Here is an 18,193-nt window from a genome sequence, read left to right as displayed (position 1 = left end):
TTTCCGGACACTTGGATTTTGTTTAATTTTTTAATTCAAACTCCCATAATTATTTCAATAAAATTCAAATATCATATTTATTTTTTAAAAGATACATATAGTTACTAATTAAGAAAAAAAAAAGCCAAAAAATGAAATAAAAAAAATATTAAGAACACTATTCTTATTACACTGTCTTTTCGTCAAAAAATAACCCTCGAGTTTTTATTACTTTTTTTGCGATCCGTGGCATCCTATTTATTAATTTATTTATTATTTCGGGTGTAATTGATAACCAGGATTCTTCTAATATTTGCCACAGGTGCTCTTTGGATGTTGGGCATTTTTGTTTGACCTTTCAGTCCAATTCTTCCCACAGTAACTCTATTGGGTTCAAATCTGGTGATTGGGCTGGCCAGGTCATGATTTTGAGGGCACCATTATCCTCTTGTTCCTTTATATAATTCTTACATAATTTTGAGGTGTGTTTAGGGTCATTGTCCTGCATAAAAACAAAACCACGACCAATAGTTCTTAAGCCAGAAGGTATAGCATTGTTTTCTAGAATCATTTTATATTGTTCTTTTTTCATAATACCCTCAATTTTAACTAGGTCACCTACACCAGCTGAAGAAAAACATCCCCATACCATAACTGACCCACCACCATGCTTGATTGTCGGCACTAAACACTCTGGGATCATTTTTTCTTTTGTTGTTCTTCTGATGTAAATTCTACGCCTTTGCCCAAACAGTTCAAATTTGGACTCGTCGGTCCATAGCACTTTCCCCCAGTCTTCTTCTGTCCAATATTGGTGGTCTATAGCCCATTGTAACCTTTTCTTTTTATTTTCAATCCGTAGCAACGGTTTTCTGACCGCTATACGGCCAGAAAGTCCTGCTTGTCTAAGACGTCGTTTCGTAGTGGTTAATGAAATAGATTTTGAACGACTCCTATTGTAGCCTGAAGTTATTTCCGGGGCCGTAAGTCTTCGATTTCTTTTACTCATCAATATTATACTATTATCTTCAGCTTTTGTTGTCTTCCATGGTCTACCAGATCTTTTTTTGTCTTCAAAAATGCCTGTTTCTTTCCATCGTTTGATGGTATCTTGTACAGTACTTCTGGCAACTTGTACTTTTTTGCAAATTTCACGAACTGAATATCTTTCTTTATGTAATGTTATTATTTTAGAACGTTTTGCAACCGTTAAAGAAGGTTTTTTACCCATACTTTTAATTAAATAGTCGAATTATAAAATTTTAAAATTTTTTTGAAGATTTTTTAATGCAACCGTCATTAATACCAAATGAAAACTAAACAAAACTAAATATTCTTAATCATTTTAGTCGGATATCATTATATTATAAATATTTACTTCATGTTTCAACAAATAAATAACTTTAACAAGACCAAACTCTTGAGAGTAATGAAACGCTATATATCTAGTTAAAATAAGCAATTAAAAAAACAAACGTATTTATGTAAGTTTGAGGCCAGTAATACCTAATTACTGACCTCAAACTTACATAAACACTTAAAATTAGTAAGTTTAAGTATTATAAATTAATATTATTGATTAATTTAATGATACAGGATAGATTTTAGCTTTTTATATAAAAAATATCAAGTGTCCGGAAACTTTTGGCCTGCAGTGTATATCGAAAGAGAAAGTGTATCCTAGAAACAATGTCATCCTTATCATTTAACATATTTAAAGTAATAACTCAAATTTTGATTACACTTAATCGAACTTATTATTTTTAATCGATATTAATGTAAATTGGGATTTGATAGTTATAATGCAAAATTTTTTAACTTAAATTATCGATCTTCTGAAGACTTTTTAACCCACCAATATTTACAAAGTTTAGCAATTAAAGTAGTAATCGTTTACATAAAACATGAAACAAGCTCATCTTGTGATTTTTTCATTTTTATTCAAAAAACAGGCCATATTTGTGTTTTAATCAGCAAATAGCAATCGCTATTTGCTGATTAAAATTGCTATTTGCTGATTAATTGAAATAAAAACCGATTGGATCGCTGTCGCTGATTAACTGAAGATATGTTACTAAAAGCTTGTTTGAGTGTAAGTGTAAAATGTAAGTGTAAAAGTTTGTGCTAAAAGTGTAAAATTAATTCATATAGTGGTTTCACAACTGAAATTTCGTTTTTCTTTAAATTGAGTAAAGTAAATAAAAATGAGTAATTTGGTTCTAGAATAAACTAAAATAATTCTACAATTAAATAAAAAATAGTGTTGTTATCGACTTCCGAATCGGTATCCAAAAGTTATTGATCCTATCGGTTCCCGAACCCGATTAGCCGAACCGAAACATTAGACTGGCTCATCTTGTGATTTTTTCATTTTTAATCAAAAAACAGGCCATTATCCATATTTGTCTGTTTTTATGCGAGTTCCTTATCCACCATTAGACGTGCCAATTGTCAAAAGTTACATCCAAAGCTGCTAATATAAATAAGTGCTACTAATGATCTTAAGTAATGCAGTTGCGAATTGCTAAAAGATATGAGAGGGGTTAGTTGAGAATAATTCCAAAAATGCAAATAGATGTAAATATTTAGACACAAACTCAGTAAAAATTGGTTTAGGTATGAAAAAGTCTGGCTATCTGCCCTTAAAGTCTTTTTGCCCATGAAAGTCTAACCTTTTAAATTCTCTTTTATATTTTTCAGACCAAAACATCAAGTTCTTGAAAGCCAGGCTGAAAGAAAGAAAAATCAGTCTCCAGAATCTGGCCAAATATCCTGTAGAAGCTGTCAAAGAGTTCTTGTCAAGTTTGTTTGACAAAAGTGGGGAAGAAGACTCCAAGATTGAACCAATTCTCGTCGATGACAGCCTTCGGCACTTAAAATTTAAAAGCTTCTCTTTGAGCAAAGGCAGCCTTAGAAAGAATTGGATAGATGTTCCGTTTTGTCACCCAGAGCTGCTTTGGTTTTCCCACCATGCAAAAACTGCCTCAACATGATTTTTTTAGGCAAAAAGCTCTCCTTTCAATCAAGTCACGCTTTTCTTCTGTTTCTTTGGCTGGATAAAGCTATCCTGAGCATTCCTGCAAATTCAGCATCCTCAGAGTGCTTGTTCAGCGCTGCCAGCCTGACAGTCAAGAAGGGAAGAAACCGTATGGATCCTCTGAAAGCTGAAAAACTGCTCTTCATCAAAAGCAACTACTCTCAGTTTGAGAGAAAATTGTTGCTCAAATTCTGCTCAGAAACCAAAAGCTCTTCATCAATTCCAAAAGAGGACCTGAATGATGACATCTAGGAAGCCCCTGTTGACGCAATTAACATTATGGACATGTATAACATTGAAGAAGACAAAGAATTTTTCGAAAAGGTTCAGAATTCTTCCAACTTATTTCTTGCTAAAAAAACTCATGAAAACAGTCTCCGAATCAGTACATCTCCTAACTTCAAATCTTTAGTTGTAATCAGTGTTAGATAAAGATTCTAAGGTGAAATTGCTATACTTGCCAGTGTTATATTTCTATGATGATGAGGCAACTAGTGTGTTTAGAAAGTTAACTTTTGATATCAAAACTGCATATATTTTCACATCATTTAACCTCTTTTCATTTACTCATGTTGTTTAATTAACTATGGACTTTAATTAAATACTTTATTAATTCCCCTTTATTAAAACTCCCAGCTTAAGTATGTTTAATTTAGTACATTTTTTAAATTTTACATTATACATTTCACAGGCTCTTCCAAAGATGCTAAAATTACCGTAAGCAATAGCTCGTAGCAAAAATTGAGCGACTTTTAGCGAGTTTCGCAATTTTTAAAAATCTTTTACTAAGTTTCGGAACCCGAACGGTGTTAAAGCCAAAAACCGAATGGGTTCGAATTTTTGGGTAAAAAAAAAAGTTCAATACCCGAATGGGTACCCGATAATTTATCGGTTTCGGTTCCTTAGCTGTCGGTGCTTGATAACCCGTTCGATCATTACTTCGAGTTATCGGGATATCGGGTATTTAACGGGTTTATACCAGAACGGGTTCGGGACCCGAAAAAGTTTTTGAAATTACCCTTTCGATCGCCAAACGGGACCCAATGAAATTTCCTATTTCCTAATCGAATAAGTCGATTTAGTTGGGTAATCATCCTCACATCCTTATTTCTACTTTTTCACTTAATTTGACTTTATCAATCTTTAATATTGTTATGATGCTGACCAAGATAAGTTATTTATAGAGATTGAGCCATGCGTAAGAATATCATTCATAGCGGTATTTTTAAGTCAACCAAAATATCTGAACATTGAACCTAATATACTGTATCCCGTAAACATAACTCTAAGCTTACTGTATGTACCACCACTTCATAAATATGTTTCCTTTTTCTCATCATAGTAACCAGTTGATGCTTTTTAAAACAAAATGTTAAGTGATATGTTAAGGTATTCAGTTATGGATGTTAAAAAGTATTATAAATCTGCCACCCCAAAAAAGGTTTAGCTGTCTCATCTGCCCCCGCCTATCTACGCCACTGCTTTTTATAAATTAAACTTTTTGTTAATTTTTTGCTATAGCCCTTTCGAGACTCTTGGTACATGTATGTACCACTAAATTACATAGCTGATCTAGACGCCTTCTGTAGATAAATTCGCTTGACATGCATATATTCTTATTTGTTGATGATGTAGAATTGTGTACGTTGGCCTGCTGGTTTAAACTTTAGATATTTGTCACAATGTAGCGTTTTTGTCTAGCAAGTGCCCTGGCGACAATATAGTGAATATTGTCCGTTATTTTTGTAAAAATTTGACAATAAAAGACATTTTTTGTATAAACAGTAAGTACGATTATATATAGTAAATGTTGTGCATTATGCAAATCATTACAGCCTACGGCTGTCTGGTACATATGTTACCGTTAGTGCTAGAGATTGCTATATATATGTACCATTCGTATTGTTCCCAGGCATAGATAATAAAAGACCTCTTACACAAAAAATAGTAGAAGAGCAAGCTGAAAATATTTTTAAGCGACTCGAACAAAAGAGACATATCTTATAAGCTTTCAGAAGAATGTGAAGAAGAGAATGATTAATCAGACACCGATGACAATTTTAGCAATAAAGAAACTACAAATGAAACCCAAAAAGAAATTGATGACCAATTAGAGGACGAAAATAAAGATCCAAATGTAAACGCTGTTTTCCCGGATTTGTCTGTTTTATGGCAAAACGATGTTTTTGTACCAAAAAAGTAAATTTCTATCAAACGTAAAAAAAAGCATGTTTCTATCAAACCTAGATGTGAATTAGAATCCAGCATTAAAGCAAGTTAGATTACGTATGAATGTTTTAAAAAGGTATTTCCACCTTCTTTATCTGTATACATTTTGCAATGTACCAATCAAAGAATACAAATTCATAAAGAAACTAATAGAAACGCTCATTTGAAAAAAACTTATAAAGGCGAACTCCAAGTAGTGCTCGGATGCATACTCGTTATGTTTTACAATCGCGTTCCAAACATTAGTGATTACTGGTCAGCTCATCTTTCATTAGGTTGTACTGCCATAAAAATGCTATATTTAGGGACAGATTCAAACTCATCTCTTCCAAAATGTATTTTGCATCACCAAGAAAACCATCAAATTGTTTCAAAACTTATTACATGGATGACGTAGTAAATTGTTTGAAAGAAGCATTGAGAAAGTGCGCTAGGATTGTAACTTTCAAAGTATTGACAAATCTTTGACCAAATTCAAAGGGCGTTCTTCTCTAAAACTATATATGCCTTTGAAGCCAGTGAAGAGAAAAATAAAATTGTGGCTGAGATCAGATTCCTTTGGCGGATGCACCTATGATTTTAACATCTATACAGGCCGAGATGAACCTTCAGAGAGTACTCTTGCTGCTATTTCTTTCTCAATTGCCGTCGAAACTAATTTTTTTAAAAAAATAGTTTCAACGGCAAATTTTTAAAAAAAAATTAGTTTCGAAAGCAATTGAGAAAGTAAGTAGTTAAGACAGCAATTGAGAAAGTGCAGTAAAGATAGACTGCTATTTGTGAGATAGTAAGACACAAAAGAAGTCCTTATGTTGAGTAATCGTCATAAAGCTGCTGTTACAAAAGTGACGAAAACTTAAAAAGACGGCTCAAAATCCTTCCCCAGAGATGATTGCGTTTTATTTAGAGGACCAAATGATGGGGCTATATGAACTGAATCGTAAATCGAACAAATGGTGGAAGAAAGTATTTTATCGCTTACTTATGATTAGGCTGTGACAATTCCCGTTTTCCGGGAAACGAAAGCGGGAATTATCGGGAACGGGATTCATTTCCCGGACTTGGAAAAAAACGGGAACGGGAATTCCCGTTCCCGTATTTTAAAAAGCGGGAACGGGAAAATCCCGTTCCTGTTCCCGTTTTTCACCTGGAACGTCTAATATTTCCTGTATTACTTTTCCTGGTATTTTTCCTGGTTTTTTTTCCTGCTTTTTTTTTTCCTGCTTTTTTTTTTCTTTTTTTTTCCTGGTTATATAATTTGTTTTTTTTTTTTGTGGTTTATTTTGGTTTAGGTGTTTGTTTGTTTTTGGATTCTTTTTTATTTTTTTTTTTTATTTTTTTTATTTTTTATTTTTTAAATTTATCAACTTAACAACATAGAAGATTTAGGAAATTACAAAGAATAAATCATGATACTACAAAAAAGAATAAGAATAAAGAAGAATAAAAAATAGTAATAGAATAGAAAAAAAAGAAAAAATAGAAGTATGGAACTGTTCAAGCAAAACCTGGCCAGTCAGTGACGCCTAACCTGTCCAACTCTCTGAAATTCTCCTTCATATAGACTAACATTTCAATGTTTCCTATATTAAGGTTGGTCCTTCGTTCGGAGATGATGTTCCCAGCAGTGGAGAATACTCGTTCAGAGGTTGCCGATGCGGCAGGGACACATAGGATTTTCCTTGCAAACCTTGACATAAATGGAAACTTCTTACGATTAGTCTTCCACCAATCCAGGACATTGGAATTACGAGGGACAACTGGTTCCTTAACATAGACATCTACCTCACAATTGACCTCTACCATCATAGTTGACTCTGGACCACGTTTTGTGGGGTTGGGTCCATAAGACTCACGCAACATTGCAGCCATTGGATCATCCTCATCCTCATCTATCACCAAAGGGGGTGTTGGAGTGCCAGTTGGGGAACTTCCATCACCATGAGTCAACATAAGGAGTCCTTGAACAACTAAATCCCGTGTGGCGTTGTACTTGTCGTACTTCTTGAGAGCAACACCTTTGTACCTTGGATCCATAAAATGTGCGACAGCATACTCAACTGTGTTTACACCACAGTCGGGGAACCTCGCATCCAACTCAGCCTTCAACGCCCAACCTACTTCACCTACTATCTCATTTGGCGGGGAGCGGGTCAAAGTGTTCAATTTTGCAGAAATTGAAATAAGTTCAGGAATGACGACGTGGAGTGTGGGACCTTTATCAGAACTAGCAAGATCAGAGAAACACTGAAAAAGTTGGAGGACATTGGCAAGGGCAGAAATGACTAGCTTATCACCCATTTATGGAAGAAATTCGTCCAAAGAAGTGTCATTCTCCGCCATTGTTTGCAACGAATCATAAAGATCAAGAACTGACTCAAGTTGTCTGAGGTCAGAATTCCAACGAGTGACAACACGCTGCACAAGTGTGGTACGATTGCAATTAGCTGCTATTGCAATTCGTTTGAGGACAGCAGTAGCCTTGGCGGAATGTGAAAAATGACCAACCAAACGAGACACCTTCTTACTTATTATGGACCAACCTTTGCATTTCTCTAGTGCTTTGGTGACGATGAGATGAATAGTGTGGTCGACACATCGGAGGCCAGTGTTGATTTCAGGACAAATATTAACCGCTTTAACCACCGGAGCACCACCATCTGTAATGGCCCACCTAAACACATTCCTACCAAACTCAAAGCTGTCTATGATAACCGAAAGTTTTGAACAAATATTTTCAGCTGTATGTGACTCTGGGAAGGACTCGAGACGAAGCATGAAACGTTTCATAGCAAAATGTTTGTCAATGTAGTGCAGCGTCAGACTTTGAAAGGAAGCATTTGTCTTTGAAGTCCAGATGTCGCTCGTGAACCCAACACCGTCCATATCAGGCTTGTCCTGGTTAATTAGTGTTAAAACCTTCTTCTTCATGAAAGCATATAACCTAGGAATATATTTACGGGACACCTGACGGGCTGATACTGGATTGTACTGACCCTTGGTTGCCTGTCGCATCATTCGAAGAAAAGAGGGATGATCGACAATCCTAAAAGATTGATCACTTTCGACAACAAACCTAGTAACCTCCGTAACAAGACGCACATTTTCAAAATGATCAACAGGCCACTGAGGACGCATACCAAGCTTAGGAACCTTTGGAGAAGGAGCACCAGCAGGAGTGCTAGAAGGTCGCTTTCGCACAGGAGTACCCCTACCTCTTGAAGGACCGGGTTGAGGATTTTCAATATCGGAGTCGTCATCAGAAGGATCATTTATTAGAAGACTAAGAGACTCAGTATTCTCTCTCTCGTAATCCATATACAACCTCGGGTGAAGAGAACGAAGATGTCGAATCAAAGCAGTCGTACTGAAGAAGTTAGTCTTTAAAACTTTATCACACTCAGAACACTTTGCCTCACTCTCATCGATCTTGATGAAGTAGTTCCAAATAAGAGATCGCTTACCCATCTTAGACAAAAAAGAAGATAATAGCAACCAAATAAAGCAAAAAAAAGGACAGCAATGAAGATAACAACCAAAGAAAGCAAAGCAATGAAGATATCAACCAAAAAAAGCAAAGAAAAGATAGAAAATTAGAAATAAACAGTAAACTTACTTGCACACACAGGGGAGCTTTAATAAAAGCTATGTACCTAAAAAAAAAAAAGGAAAAAAGGTTAATTCTAACTAATAACTTATATTCAAAGGAAAATAAGGTAATTAACAAGAAAGATATCAAAGATACTAAGAAAGTTAGTAAAGAAAAGACGCAAGTTAGCAAAGAAAAGAAGAAATTAGCAAAGAAAAGAAGAAATTAGTAAAGAAAAGACGAAAGTTAGTAAAGAAAAGACGAAAGTTAGTAAAGAAAAGAAGAAGTTAGCAAAGAAAAGAAGAAGTTAGTAAAGAAAAGAAAAAAGTTAATAAAGAAAAGAAGAAATTAGTAAAGAAACGAAGAAATTAGTAAAGAAAAGAAGAAAGTTAGTAAAGAAACGAAGAAAGTTAGTAAAGGAAAGAAGAAAGTTAGTAAAGAAAAGACGAAAGTTAGTAAAGAAAAGAAGAAGTTAGTAAAGAAAAGAAAAAAGTTAATAAAGAAAAGAAGAAATTAGTAAAGAAACGAAGAAATTAGTAAAGAAAAGAAGAAAGTTAGTAAAGAAAAGAAGAAAGTTAGTAAAGAAAAGAAGAAAGTTAGTAAGGAAAAGAAGAAAGTTAGCAAAGAAAAGAAGAAAGTTAGCAAAGAAACGAAGACAGTAAACTACTTAAAAAAATTATAATTAGGCCTTAAACCTAATTATAATTTTAAATTATTATAATATTTATATATATTTACCTTATAGTTATAGTAGTTTGTTCCTAGTATTAGTACCAAATTTATAACATAAATCTTAAAATCTTAAAATAAACGGGAATATATGCGCGCGAATCATAAAATAGCGGGAATCGCGTAAAAAAGCGGGAAACTTGGTAAAATGCGGGAAACTTTTAAAAATACGGCTTTTCCCGTATTTCTTATATTATATTATAATATATAAATATATATATGAATTAGAATTATATTTCATTATATTTTATTACTTTTTTAATAATTTTAAAAAGAGCATTTTAGTTTGTTCAGTTATTCCCAGTGGGTTGGTCTTTTGACATTTCTTCAAAATTCAAAGTGGAAATTAAAGTCTACACTTGGATATAATGCCCATGGGGCTAATTTCCACTTTGAATTTTGAAGAAATGTCAAAAGACAAACCCAATGGAAATAACTGAACAAACTAAAATGTTCTTTTTAAAGATTTTTAAAAATGTAATAAAATAAATATATATTTTTAAAATGATGATGATAATGATAATATTATATATTATATATTATAGTATAATAATTACGGGAAAACCCCGTAACATCGAATGACGTACGGGAACAAGAACGGGAATTTCCTGTTCCCGTATTTTATTTATTACGGGAACAGGATCCCGTTCCCGTATTTTAAATACCAAAAGCAGGAACAGATCCCGCTCCCGTAGTTCCCGTTAATACGGGAACTTGGCGCACTCTAATTTAAATATTACTTATCTGACATTTTATATTATTTTTTTTATTATCAGACATTTATATTATATTAGTTGTTAAAATTCATATTTAAAAAAAAATGCATTTTGGTTATAGCATGTAACAGGCTTGATTATCAACAAGTCTTAAAACTCAGTGTCAAATAAAAACTTGTAAATAAAACAAGTAAATATAACAAGAAAATAAACAAATAAAGCTACAGTGACTTGTGGTGAGTGATGTCACAAATGCCAAAAACAAAAATAACAGTTTGTGGAACTTAATTTTTCATGTCTAACAACAATCACCAGCCACAATATGAAGATCAAAAAACAAAGGGGATTAAAGAATAGGAAATTGAGTGTAATAGGACGTCATAATAAAAATAAACGAATAAATGTCTTTTTATTCGCACAAAATAAAATACGGTCTTTAAATTTATTTACATTACGCCTGACAGAGGTGGTCTAAATGAAAAACCTATGGGAATTTCATGGTGCCGTTGTGCATAATCCCTAAAAACTATACAAACAAAGGTCAATCATGACTTTAATCTACCTATACATCACGTCAACAACCTGTGGTAACAGCATTTGCAGAGTTTAAAGCCCTCAAGCACTTCAAACCTTTGTTGATGCTGAAGCTAAAATTATGCATTGAGGTAGCACAAAGGGTCTGCGTATCGTTTCATTTCCATATCGTTATCATTCCGATATGATATCGGAAAAAAAATCATGACAAGAGTTCCGATATATACCGAGATTTAAACTAACTACAATACCGGTTAAAATTTTAAAACGATATTACGTCGTAATCATTCCGATGATACTTTTATTTTCCGATATCATATCAGTATGATAACGATATGGAAATGAAACGATTCGCAGACCCTTAGGTAGCACCGTTATTTATTTTTGGTAGCATAATCTAATTATGAAACTGTTATTATAAAAGCAATAATCAATATAACAAAGAGCTAAACTTCAGTCTGACAGGGTTAATCTTTTTCCCACTGGATCTTGTGTAAGTGCCCCTCAAACCCGAGATATGAGGGTATTACTGATTAGGGGTTTAAAATCTTTTTATTTTACGCATTTTGTTAAAGATCAAACTAAATAATTTCTCATTTGAGTTGAGAAAAGATTTTCTATTTCAAGTAAGTTTTTGTAAGTATAAGGGAATTTACCGATTGTTACACTTGTTTGAAGGAGTATTGGGAAAACAGTTATTCTCAATTCCAAGGTGCCAAACTACAGCTTTTAACAAATAGCCAAAAATACTATTTAAAAGTTAAGTAATATTGATGAGACATTTTTAAATACTAGAACAAGAATGCCCAATAGATAGCATGATGACAAAAGAATGCCCATTAGATAGGATGATGGCAAAGCTATGATGGATTTTATCACTTTTGGCAAATGTCAGATTTCACAAACTTGTTTAGATATTTGCATATCTTAAATATGTTGATATTTGTCAAAAAAACAAACAAAATTTTTGTCTGTTTGTTTTGTTAGCAGCAAAACACTTTTTTTTTAAATAAACATGTGTTTAACAATAAAGTTAATAAAATGCTGCATGTTCGTTCTAAGAGTACTAGTCATAGTATAGTATTACTTTAGAAGAATTCGATCAAAAATATATTTTCGGGAGCCCAGTGCCAATTTTTTTAACATAAGGTAGGGAGGAGGGAGGTTCAAATGATTTAGTACCGGCACTGCTTTGAAGTTCGCGCTTAAGTCCAGCAGTAGCCAAAAATGATGCAAGTGAAGACTTTCCTTTATAAATACTTTCTTTTTTACTGACTTTTTGAATCCTTAAGGCATAGGAAACAATAAAAATTGGTGTACGTTCTCCAGTAAATAAGCATTAACTTTCGAGTCAAATTTAGTTAAGATAATTATGAACTTTCATCCACTGATGTTTATTTTGCTAAACGGCACTCAATATATTTTAAAATGTTGTAGGTTTTGAGCAATGACTGAAATCTACTTTGGTTTTAAATTCCTATGAACAACATATTTGCAATTAATTGCTTATCGATTTCTCTAATAAGTTGTCGTTCTCGCATTATATTAAGTATCGCAGAAATTGACTATAAAATTACAAGATGATATTTTAATTTTAAATTCGTGACAATGTAAGAGTCAAGTAACTTTACATATATGTTAACTATAAATGATAATATTTAAAATTTTGAATAAATATAAAGAAAATAACAGGCTAAATCTCTTTAGAGAACCATGCGTTAGTTATTGAAATTAGAATACAGATTAAAACTTTATTGGTTGCTCCTCCAATTTTGAAATTTGAAGTATCTCTGTCGTAGTTTGTTGTACATTTACCATTATGATGACAAACAAACACAACTTAAATTAGGCTGTATTCGTTAATATTAGGATATCTGTACTCAAGAAAGTCACATGATCTCTTTTAAAATATCTTTTAAATAGCAGTTTTAAATCACAATTGTTTATAGATTCGACCTGATGTAAGTGAATTGATGCAATGATTGTTATTAATGTCATTAATAAATCAAACTTTTTATAAATTATATGCAACGCTATTAATTCTGAATTAAATCTATAATTCAAAAGAGTTCTTTAGATTTACGTGATTTGAATAAAGTAAAATTTTTAAAGAAAAAAGGCCTCGCAGCTGTTTGTCTGGATTTATCAGGCTTTCCATGTCGTCATCATTTGCTGTACATACATTTGTTATACATACAAAATACCATCCTTTTTAAGTAAAATTGCATAAAGAACAGCCTTAAGCTATAAGATCTCCTGTTTATTGCATTTATTCAGTTTATAAAGAATTCCTTTGTACGTTTATTTTCATTGACCTATTTATTACCTTTTTTACAAAAAACTATCATTGTTTTTATATAAAAGAGCATAATGAAGATTCTCTAGATCTTTATATAACAGAGCATAATTGAGATACTTTTGATCTTTGTTGTTATTATTATTGATCTCCATCATGTTTTATAAGAGCTTTTATATAAATTTAGTAAAAGATCCTTATCCACCTGTTTTTACTCCTTCTAATCACCCGCAACATGTTCATCTAATAATTTGATAAAAAAAATTTTCTTAGAAAACTTTGGTAATTTTTTTTTTTACCATATTTACATAACACACTTTCGATAAAAGTAAATCCAAAAGGTCTTTAAAACCACTCATTATGCTTTTGCATAAAAAATTTTTAATATAATGTTATTCTATATATATTATTTTGTATTACTGTTTTATTATATTGTGTGAAATTATATTATTGTGATAGCATAATATTTTATAACAATTACATAACAATATTGTTATATATGTATTGTTAACATTATTTGTTAAGTCACTTAAATATTAATAGCACATTATACAACAATATTGATATGTAATGTATATAATATGCAATTAATAATTTTATTCAACATTTCTTGTTAAACTAATTAACAATATTTTTTTTTATGTTGAAACATTTTGATTTGGTTTTTTTTTTTAAGAGGTGGGTGGGTGGGGGGGATTTTTAACCAATGATTTTAATTATTTTTAAAATATAGTTATAGAAATAATTCTCAAAAGTAGTTATAATTTAAGTCATAAAATGACTTCTTTTTAAATTGTGACTCTAAATCACATACAATTTATCAACAATGGTATTTATTAACTAAATTTAATCTATTACTTAAAAAAAGATTTTTTTTCATAATAATCATTAAACCAAACTGTTTGAACTTCAATAGGACCACCAATCGTTTTAAAATCTGTCGCTGTCGTAGTTTTTGTTGCAACCACAATAAGAGACTTTGATTATATATCTGTAAAATGCAGTAACAGCTGTTTATTACTAATAAAAATGAAAATAAAAATGTTAATCCTATTATTAACTATTTGCATGGTGGTCCTGTTTCTACTCTAATGCAATTAAATTTACTAAAATGATTCCTTAAATGTCTTGCACGTCAATGTCTTTATGTTAAAGTGTCTAAAATATCATGAGCATTTACTACCACCAAATTAATATAACTGACTTAGATTTTCGATCCAAAATTATTAAAGGTTTGAGTATCTTTTGCATAAAAAAAAAAAAAATTATCCGTTAAAACGCATTAGGTGAATTTATTTTCAAAGAATAGTTTATGCATAGACATAATTTGTAATAATTACAATTTATAAATAAATATAATTTGTCTCAGCTGGTGAACAGTGTTAAAGGTTAAAACACTGTAAGTTAAACATAATCAAATTTACACTCTTGGCTTTTTGTGGTCGGCTCAGAGTGGCGGATCCAGGAAAAATATTGACTGTAGCAAAAGTAAAACCAGAGAACCACAGCAACAGTGGCGTAGCTAGGTGATGGAGGACCTTTTTTTATTTTTTCTAAGATATAGATACCCTTCAAAAATTTAAAAAGTTTTGCTGGCAGAAATTGTTTAATTCGGCGGTGTTACATAATTTAATCTGATCTCTTGAAGAATGATTGTTTGCTTTTAACGCTTGATACAGTTCCATTTCTTTCATTAAAAAAGTTTATAAACCATATATAAAGTAATGTTAATTCAACCAAGTACAATTTTGGTTTTTTGCTACACTTGCTACAGGTTCTCGGTTAATGACATTTAGTTCTTATTTAGGTGAAACTAAGTATGTATTCAATATTATAAATGCACGGGGGTAAGCTTAGAGTTGTTTGAAAACATGACAAACAGGATTTTGCTACGCTGCAAAATGTTTGACATTCTTACAAAAATTTATGAACATGAGAGACAAAACCCTATAAAAACTTTATTTTTCGATTTAGTAAAATTAGTTAAGCTACGACAGCGGCCAAAATTTGATCTAAACTTTTTCTGTTATTTTACATATATATATATATATATATATATATATATATATATATATATATATATATATATATATATATATATATATATATATATATATATATATATATATATATATATATATATATATATATATATATATATATATATATATATATATTATATACATATTTATATATGTGTGTAGAAAATAATAATAAATGTAGTCCGAGTTGACTGTAGCAATTGCTTCACTTGCTACACCCTGGATCCGCTCCTGGCTCAACTCCTTTAAGCTCGCAATTATTCAAAAAAAAATTATATCTTTAAAAATAAGTGTAAAACATCTTGTTTTAACTGGTTTAACCTGATTGCTATTAACGCGATTGTTTGACCTGATATTTGTTATCTGTACGACGTTCACGGCTTGTATTTTAATTAGCATTTCATTGCGTGTGAGTTTTCAATGCTAATATACGATCAATGATGCTTAATATCTTGTTGAAGTTTGACGCACGATAACTACTACCCTAAACAGATCATTCTTCTTTATATTTTACATCTTTCAACAAATCTTCATTTTGAGATTTTATTCGCACAGTTTTAAGATTTTATTTGCACAATGGAGAAAAAGGCGAGAATAATTTAAATAAAAACACTCTAAGAAATAATTTTTAAGCAGTTAACATTATAACGTTTCTACAGCTTTCGAAGCAGTTCAAAAAAAAAAAACAGTCTTTTATGTAAGCTTTCATTAACTTTCTCAAAGGAAAATCAGAAAGCTGCAATAAAGAGAAAGTAAAGAAAAGATATTTTGTAAGAAAGAATTTTTCAGACTCATTTTATTTTTGGAACTATTGTAAAAGGCATTTAACAAAGTTATAAAGGCGTTTAGCAAAGTTATGAAGTTTATAACATTATTTATGAATAATTATTCGATGCATTTGGTTTGTGATCATTAAAACAAATGTCTTTTAAAATTTATAGTCTAGCATTAAAAAATTCATTTATTACTATAGTCTTTACAAAACAGAAACAAAGCTGTTAGCAATATAATAATCGCGTCCTCTTTAAAAATTAAATATTGGACTGGTCACAGCATTAGTTTTATTCTCATTCTTAATAAATCCAATCAGTAATGACTCATTTTATAACTTTATTTGTAGAGTTTTTTTTAAATGTAATTAAATTTATTCTTCATAGAGAACTGTGGGAGTATCTAAAGATCTGCTTTGTTTAAAGTTTCCATTGGTGTTTTTAAAAGATGTGTTGCGAAGGAAAATGAACTCGTTATAAAAAAAAGACAATTTTTATTTTCTTACTTTGTTTTCTTATCTGCGTTGTTCTTTTGTAGCATGAGAAGGGCGCATCAATAAAATTGGCGACAAAAGAGGAGGGACCTTTTTTTTTTTTTTTGGCAACTTTGATTAATTAGTAAAGTTCCCGATGAAAGTATTCTGGAGTTCAGTACTGCAGCAGGCATGATTTCTACCTACTAAGATGCTTGAAATGTTTTAGGATGAGCAGCTGTTCTCTTTCATCCAAACAACTGCTCCTCTTTCACCCAAACAACTGTTTTCTTTTATCTTCGTTTCATCCAAACAACTGCTTTGTTTAAATTGTATAATAGAGTGCTCTTTTTGAATATTATTATTTATGTCGCACTGTTTCTCGCCAAAATACTTGATTTTTATTTAAAAATAAATTTGTATATTTTTTAATGCTAAATTTGTCTGCTTTTTAACTTTTTTTTATTTCTGAAGTCTGTTAATTTAATGCTGTTATTTTGTATTTCTCTTAAAAAAAAAGTGAAATTATTTTTCTATTGATTTTCTATTTAAGTTTCTATTTAAGACACTAATAACTTACAGCAAGTGGGCGTGTAGAGGAAGGATAAAAACTTATCCAGATCCGCCCTTTGAACTCAATAAAATGTCTTGATGTTTTACTAAAGGATTTGTTATACAGTCGTTTGTTTTTTTACAGTTTTTAAAGTAAATTTATATTCTATTGTAAAGTACATTTATAATCTATTAAATTTAAACTTTATAAAACACAGTTGAGGTACGCAGTTACGAAACAAAAATTTATTGTTTTTAGTTCAGTTTTTAGTTCAGTTTTAATTTTAAGTCCAGGTATTTTAAATCCCCAGTTACTTTAAGTCCCCAGGTATTCTAACAGCTTGATTTCAAAAATTTAACGAATTATTAGACTTAAGGCTCCGTTTAAGTCAAAGAGTAGTTACTATTAGCCTTAAGGCTCCGTTTACTAAAATCACTATTTAAAAATGTTTACAATTTCTTTTTTTTTTTCTGTCAGCTGAACATAAGCAATTTACAAATTAGCTCAATGTTCCTTTAATGTTGGCGTTTTGGTGTTGTTGGTGCAGCTATTGTTGTTGATAAATAATAAATGGTTGCTTTATTCGCCGTTCCTTAATGTTTTAAAAGGGCAACATGAACATGACCAATATAAATATTAATGTTCCTTCTTCCCGTTTTTACTTAATACATCATAGCCTAAATTAATTTCGATCATTGAAAGTTTTTTAAGTTTTCTTCACACAATTTATTATTACGGTTCAAATGATTTTTTTAACATTCATCTCAGAAATAGGAAAATATTTCTAGCCAGACAGACAGGTTTATACAGCACAGTAGCTCAGATTGTAATTACCGTGTCAAAAAATATTGTTTTTAGACATTTTTTTAAACAACGTCTGGAAAGGTGGCGCTTGAAGTTGCAGAAACTTTTTTTTGTTCGTTTTTTAAAAAGCTAATTTCTTAATAAATTATTTACTAAACCAAAATTATTTACATTTACATTGACTGTTTTAAGTATTTGTTTATATTAAATGTTTTAAGTATTTGTTTTCTTTTTAAGTGATCATTTTATTGAACTTGTTTCTTAACATTTTTTATTTCTTTGTGAAAACAAGTTTTTTGTTAATCTTTTCTTTTAGATTTATTAGTCTAATTTTTCCCTACGGAGTTTAAGATAAGTTTTAATTTGTCTTTTTGTTATTTTTATTTTTATACGTAATGTTTACGTAATAACATTTCCTACCCCTCTAGAATCTTGTTATGTG

At 31.0% G+C, this 18,193-nt stretch overlaps 3 protein-coding genes across 5 annotated transcripts in view; 1 reads left to right on the top strand and 2 right to left on the bottom strand.

The window, feature by feature from the left end:
- Positions 1 to 6,629: 6,629 nt before the first annotated feature.
- LOC149890666 (E3 SUMO-protein ligase ZBED1-like) lies at positions 6,630 to 9,667 on the bottom strand. 2 transcript variants are annotated; one of them, XM_090083519.1, is made up of 3 exons: positions 9,573 to 9,667; positions 8,862 to 8,898; positions 6,630 to 8,713 (listed from the first exon to the last, which is right to left on the bottom strand). In XM_090083519.1, exon 3 carries the CDS (start codon positions 8,711 to 8,713, stop codon positions 7,547 to 7,549), a length of 1,167 nt encoding a protein of 388 aa, XP_089939645.1. In that variant the 5' UTR covers positions 8,862 to 8,898; positions 9,573 to 9,667; the 3' UTR covers positions 6,630 to 7,546. The 2 variants fall into 2 exon arrangements, with proteins under 2 accessions (XP_089939645.1, XP_089939644.1); XM_090083518.1 differs by lacking the exon at positions 9,573 to 9,667 and having other exon boundaries at positions 8,862 to 8,972.
- LOC145194250 (E3 SUMO-protein ligase ZBED1-like) lies at positions 6,743 to 7,546 on the bottom strand. The gene has a single exon (XM_080071881.2). The coding sequence runs from the start codon at positions 7,544 to 7,546 to the stop codon at positions 6,743 to 6,745; it is 804 nt and encodes a 267-aa protein (XP_079928007.2).
- Positions 9,668 to 18,015: 8,348 nt separating the features above from the next.
- Positions 18,016 to 18,193, top strand: part of LOC149890665 (dopamine receptor D1.S-like) — a 5,810-nt gene continuing 5,632 nt past the window's right edge. Inside the window, exon 1 of one of the 2 annotated variants that reach the window (XM_090083523.1) lies at positions 18,016 to 18,193. This exon is cut by the window's right edge and continues 109 nt beyond it. The gene's annotated coding sequence lies outside the window, so the exon portion shown is untranslated. The other variant, XM_090083526.1, reaches the window with a different exon arrangement.

This window comes from Hydra viridissima, unplaced genomic scaffold (genome assembly GCF_058129835.1).
Source record: "Hydra viridissima isolate aposymbiotic clone 2 unplaced genomic scaffold, HvirCarnegie_v1 scaffold_3, whole genome shotgun sequence".
Classification (NCBI taxonomy): Eukaryota; Metazoa; Cnidaria; class Hydrozoa; order Anthoathecata; family Hydridae; genus Hydra; species Hydra viridissima.
The sequence above is the reverse complement of the archived record's forward strand: the minus strand, read 5'-3'. Positions and strand labels throughout refer to the sequence as shown.

Bases quoted from the DNA above. Each gene is read 5' to 3' on its own strand.
- LOC149890666 (XM_090083519.1), bottom strand. From the start codon at position 8,713: ATGGGTAAGCGATCTCTTATTTGGAACTACTTCATCAAGATCGATGAG.
- LOC145194250 (XM_080071881.2), bottom strand. From the start codon at position 7,546: ATGGGTGATAAGCTAGTCATTTCTGCCCTTGCCAATGTCCTCCAACTT.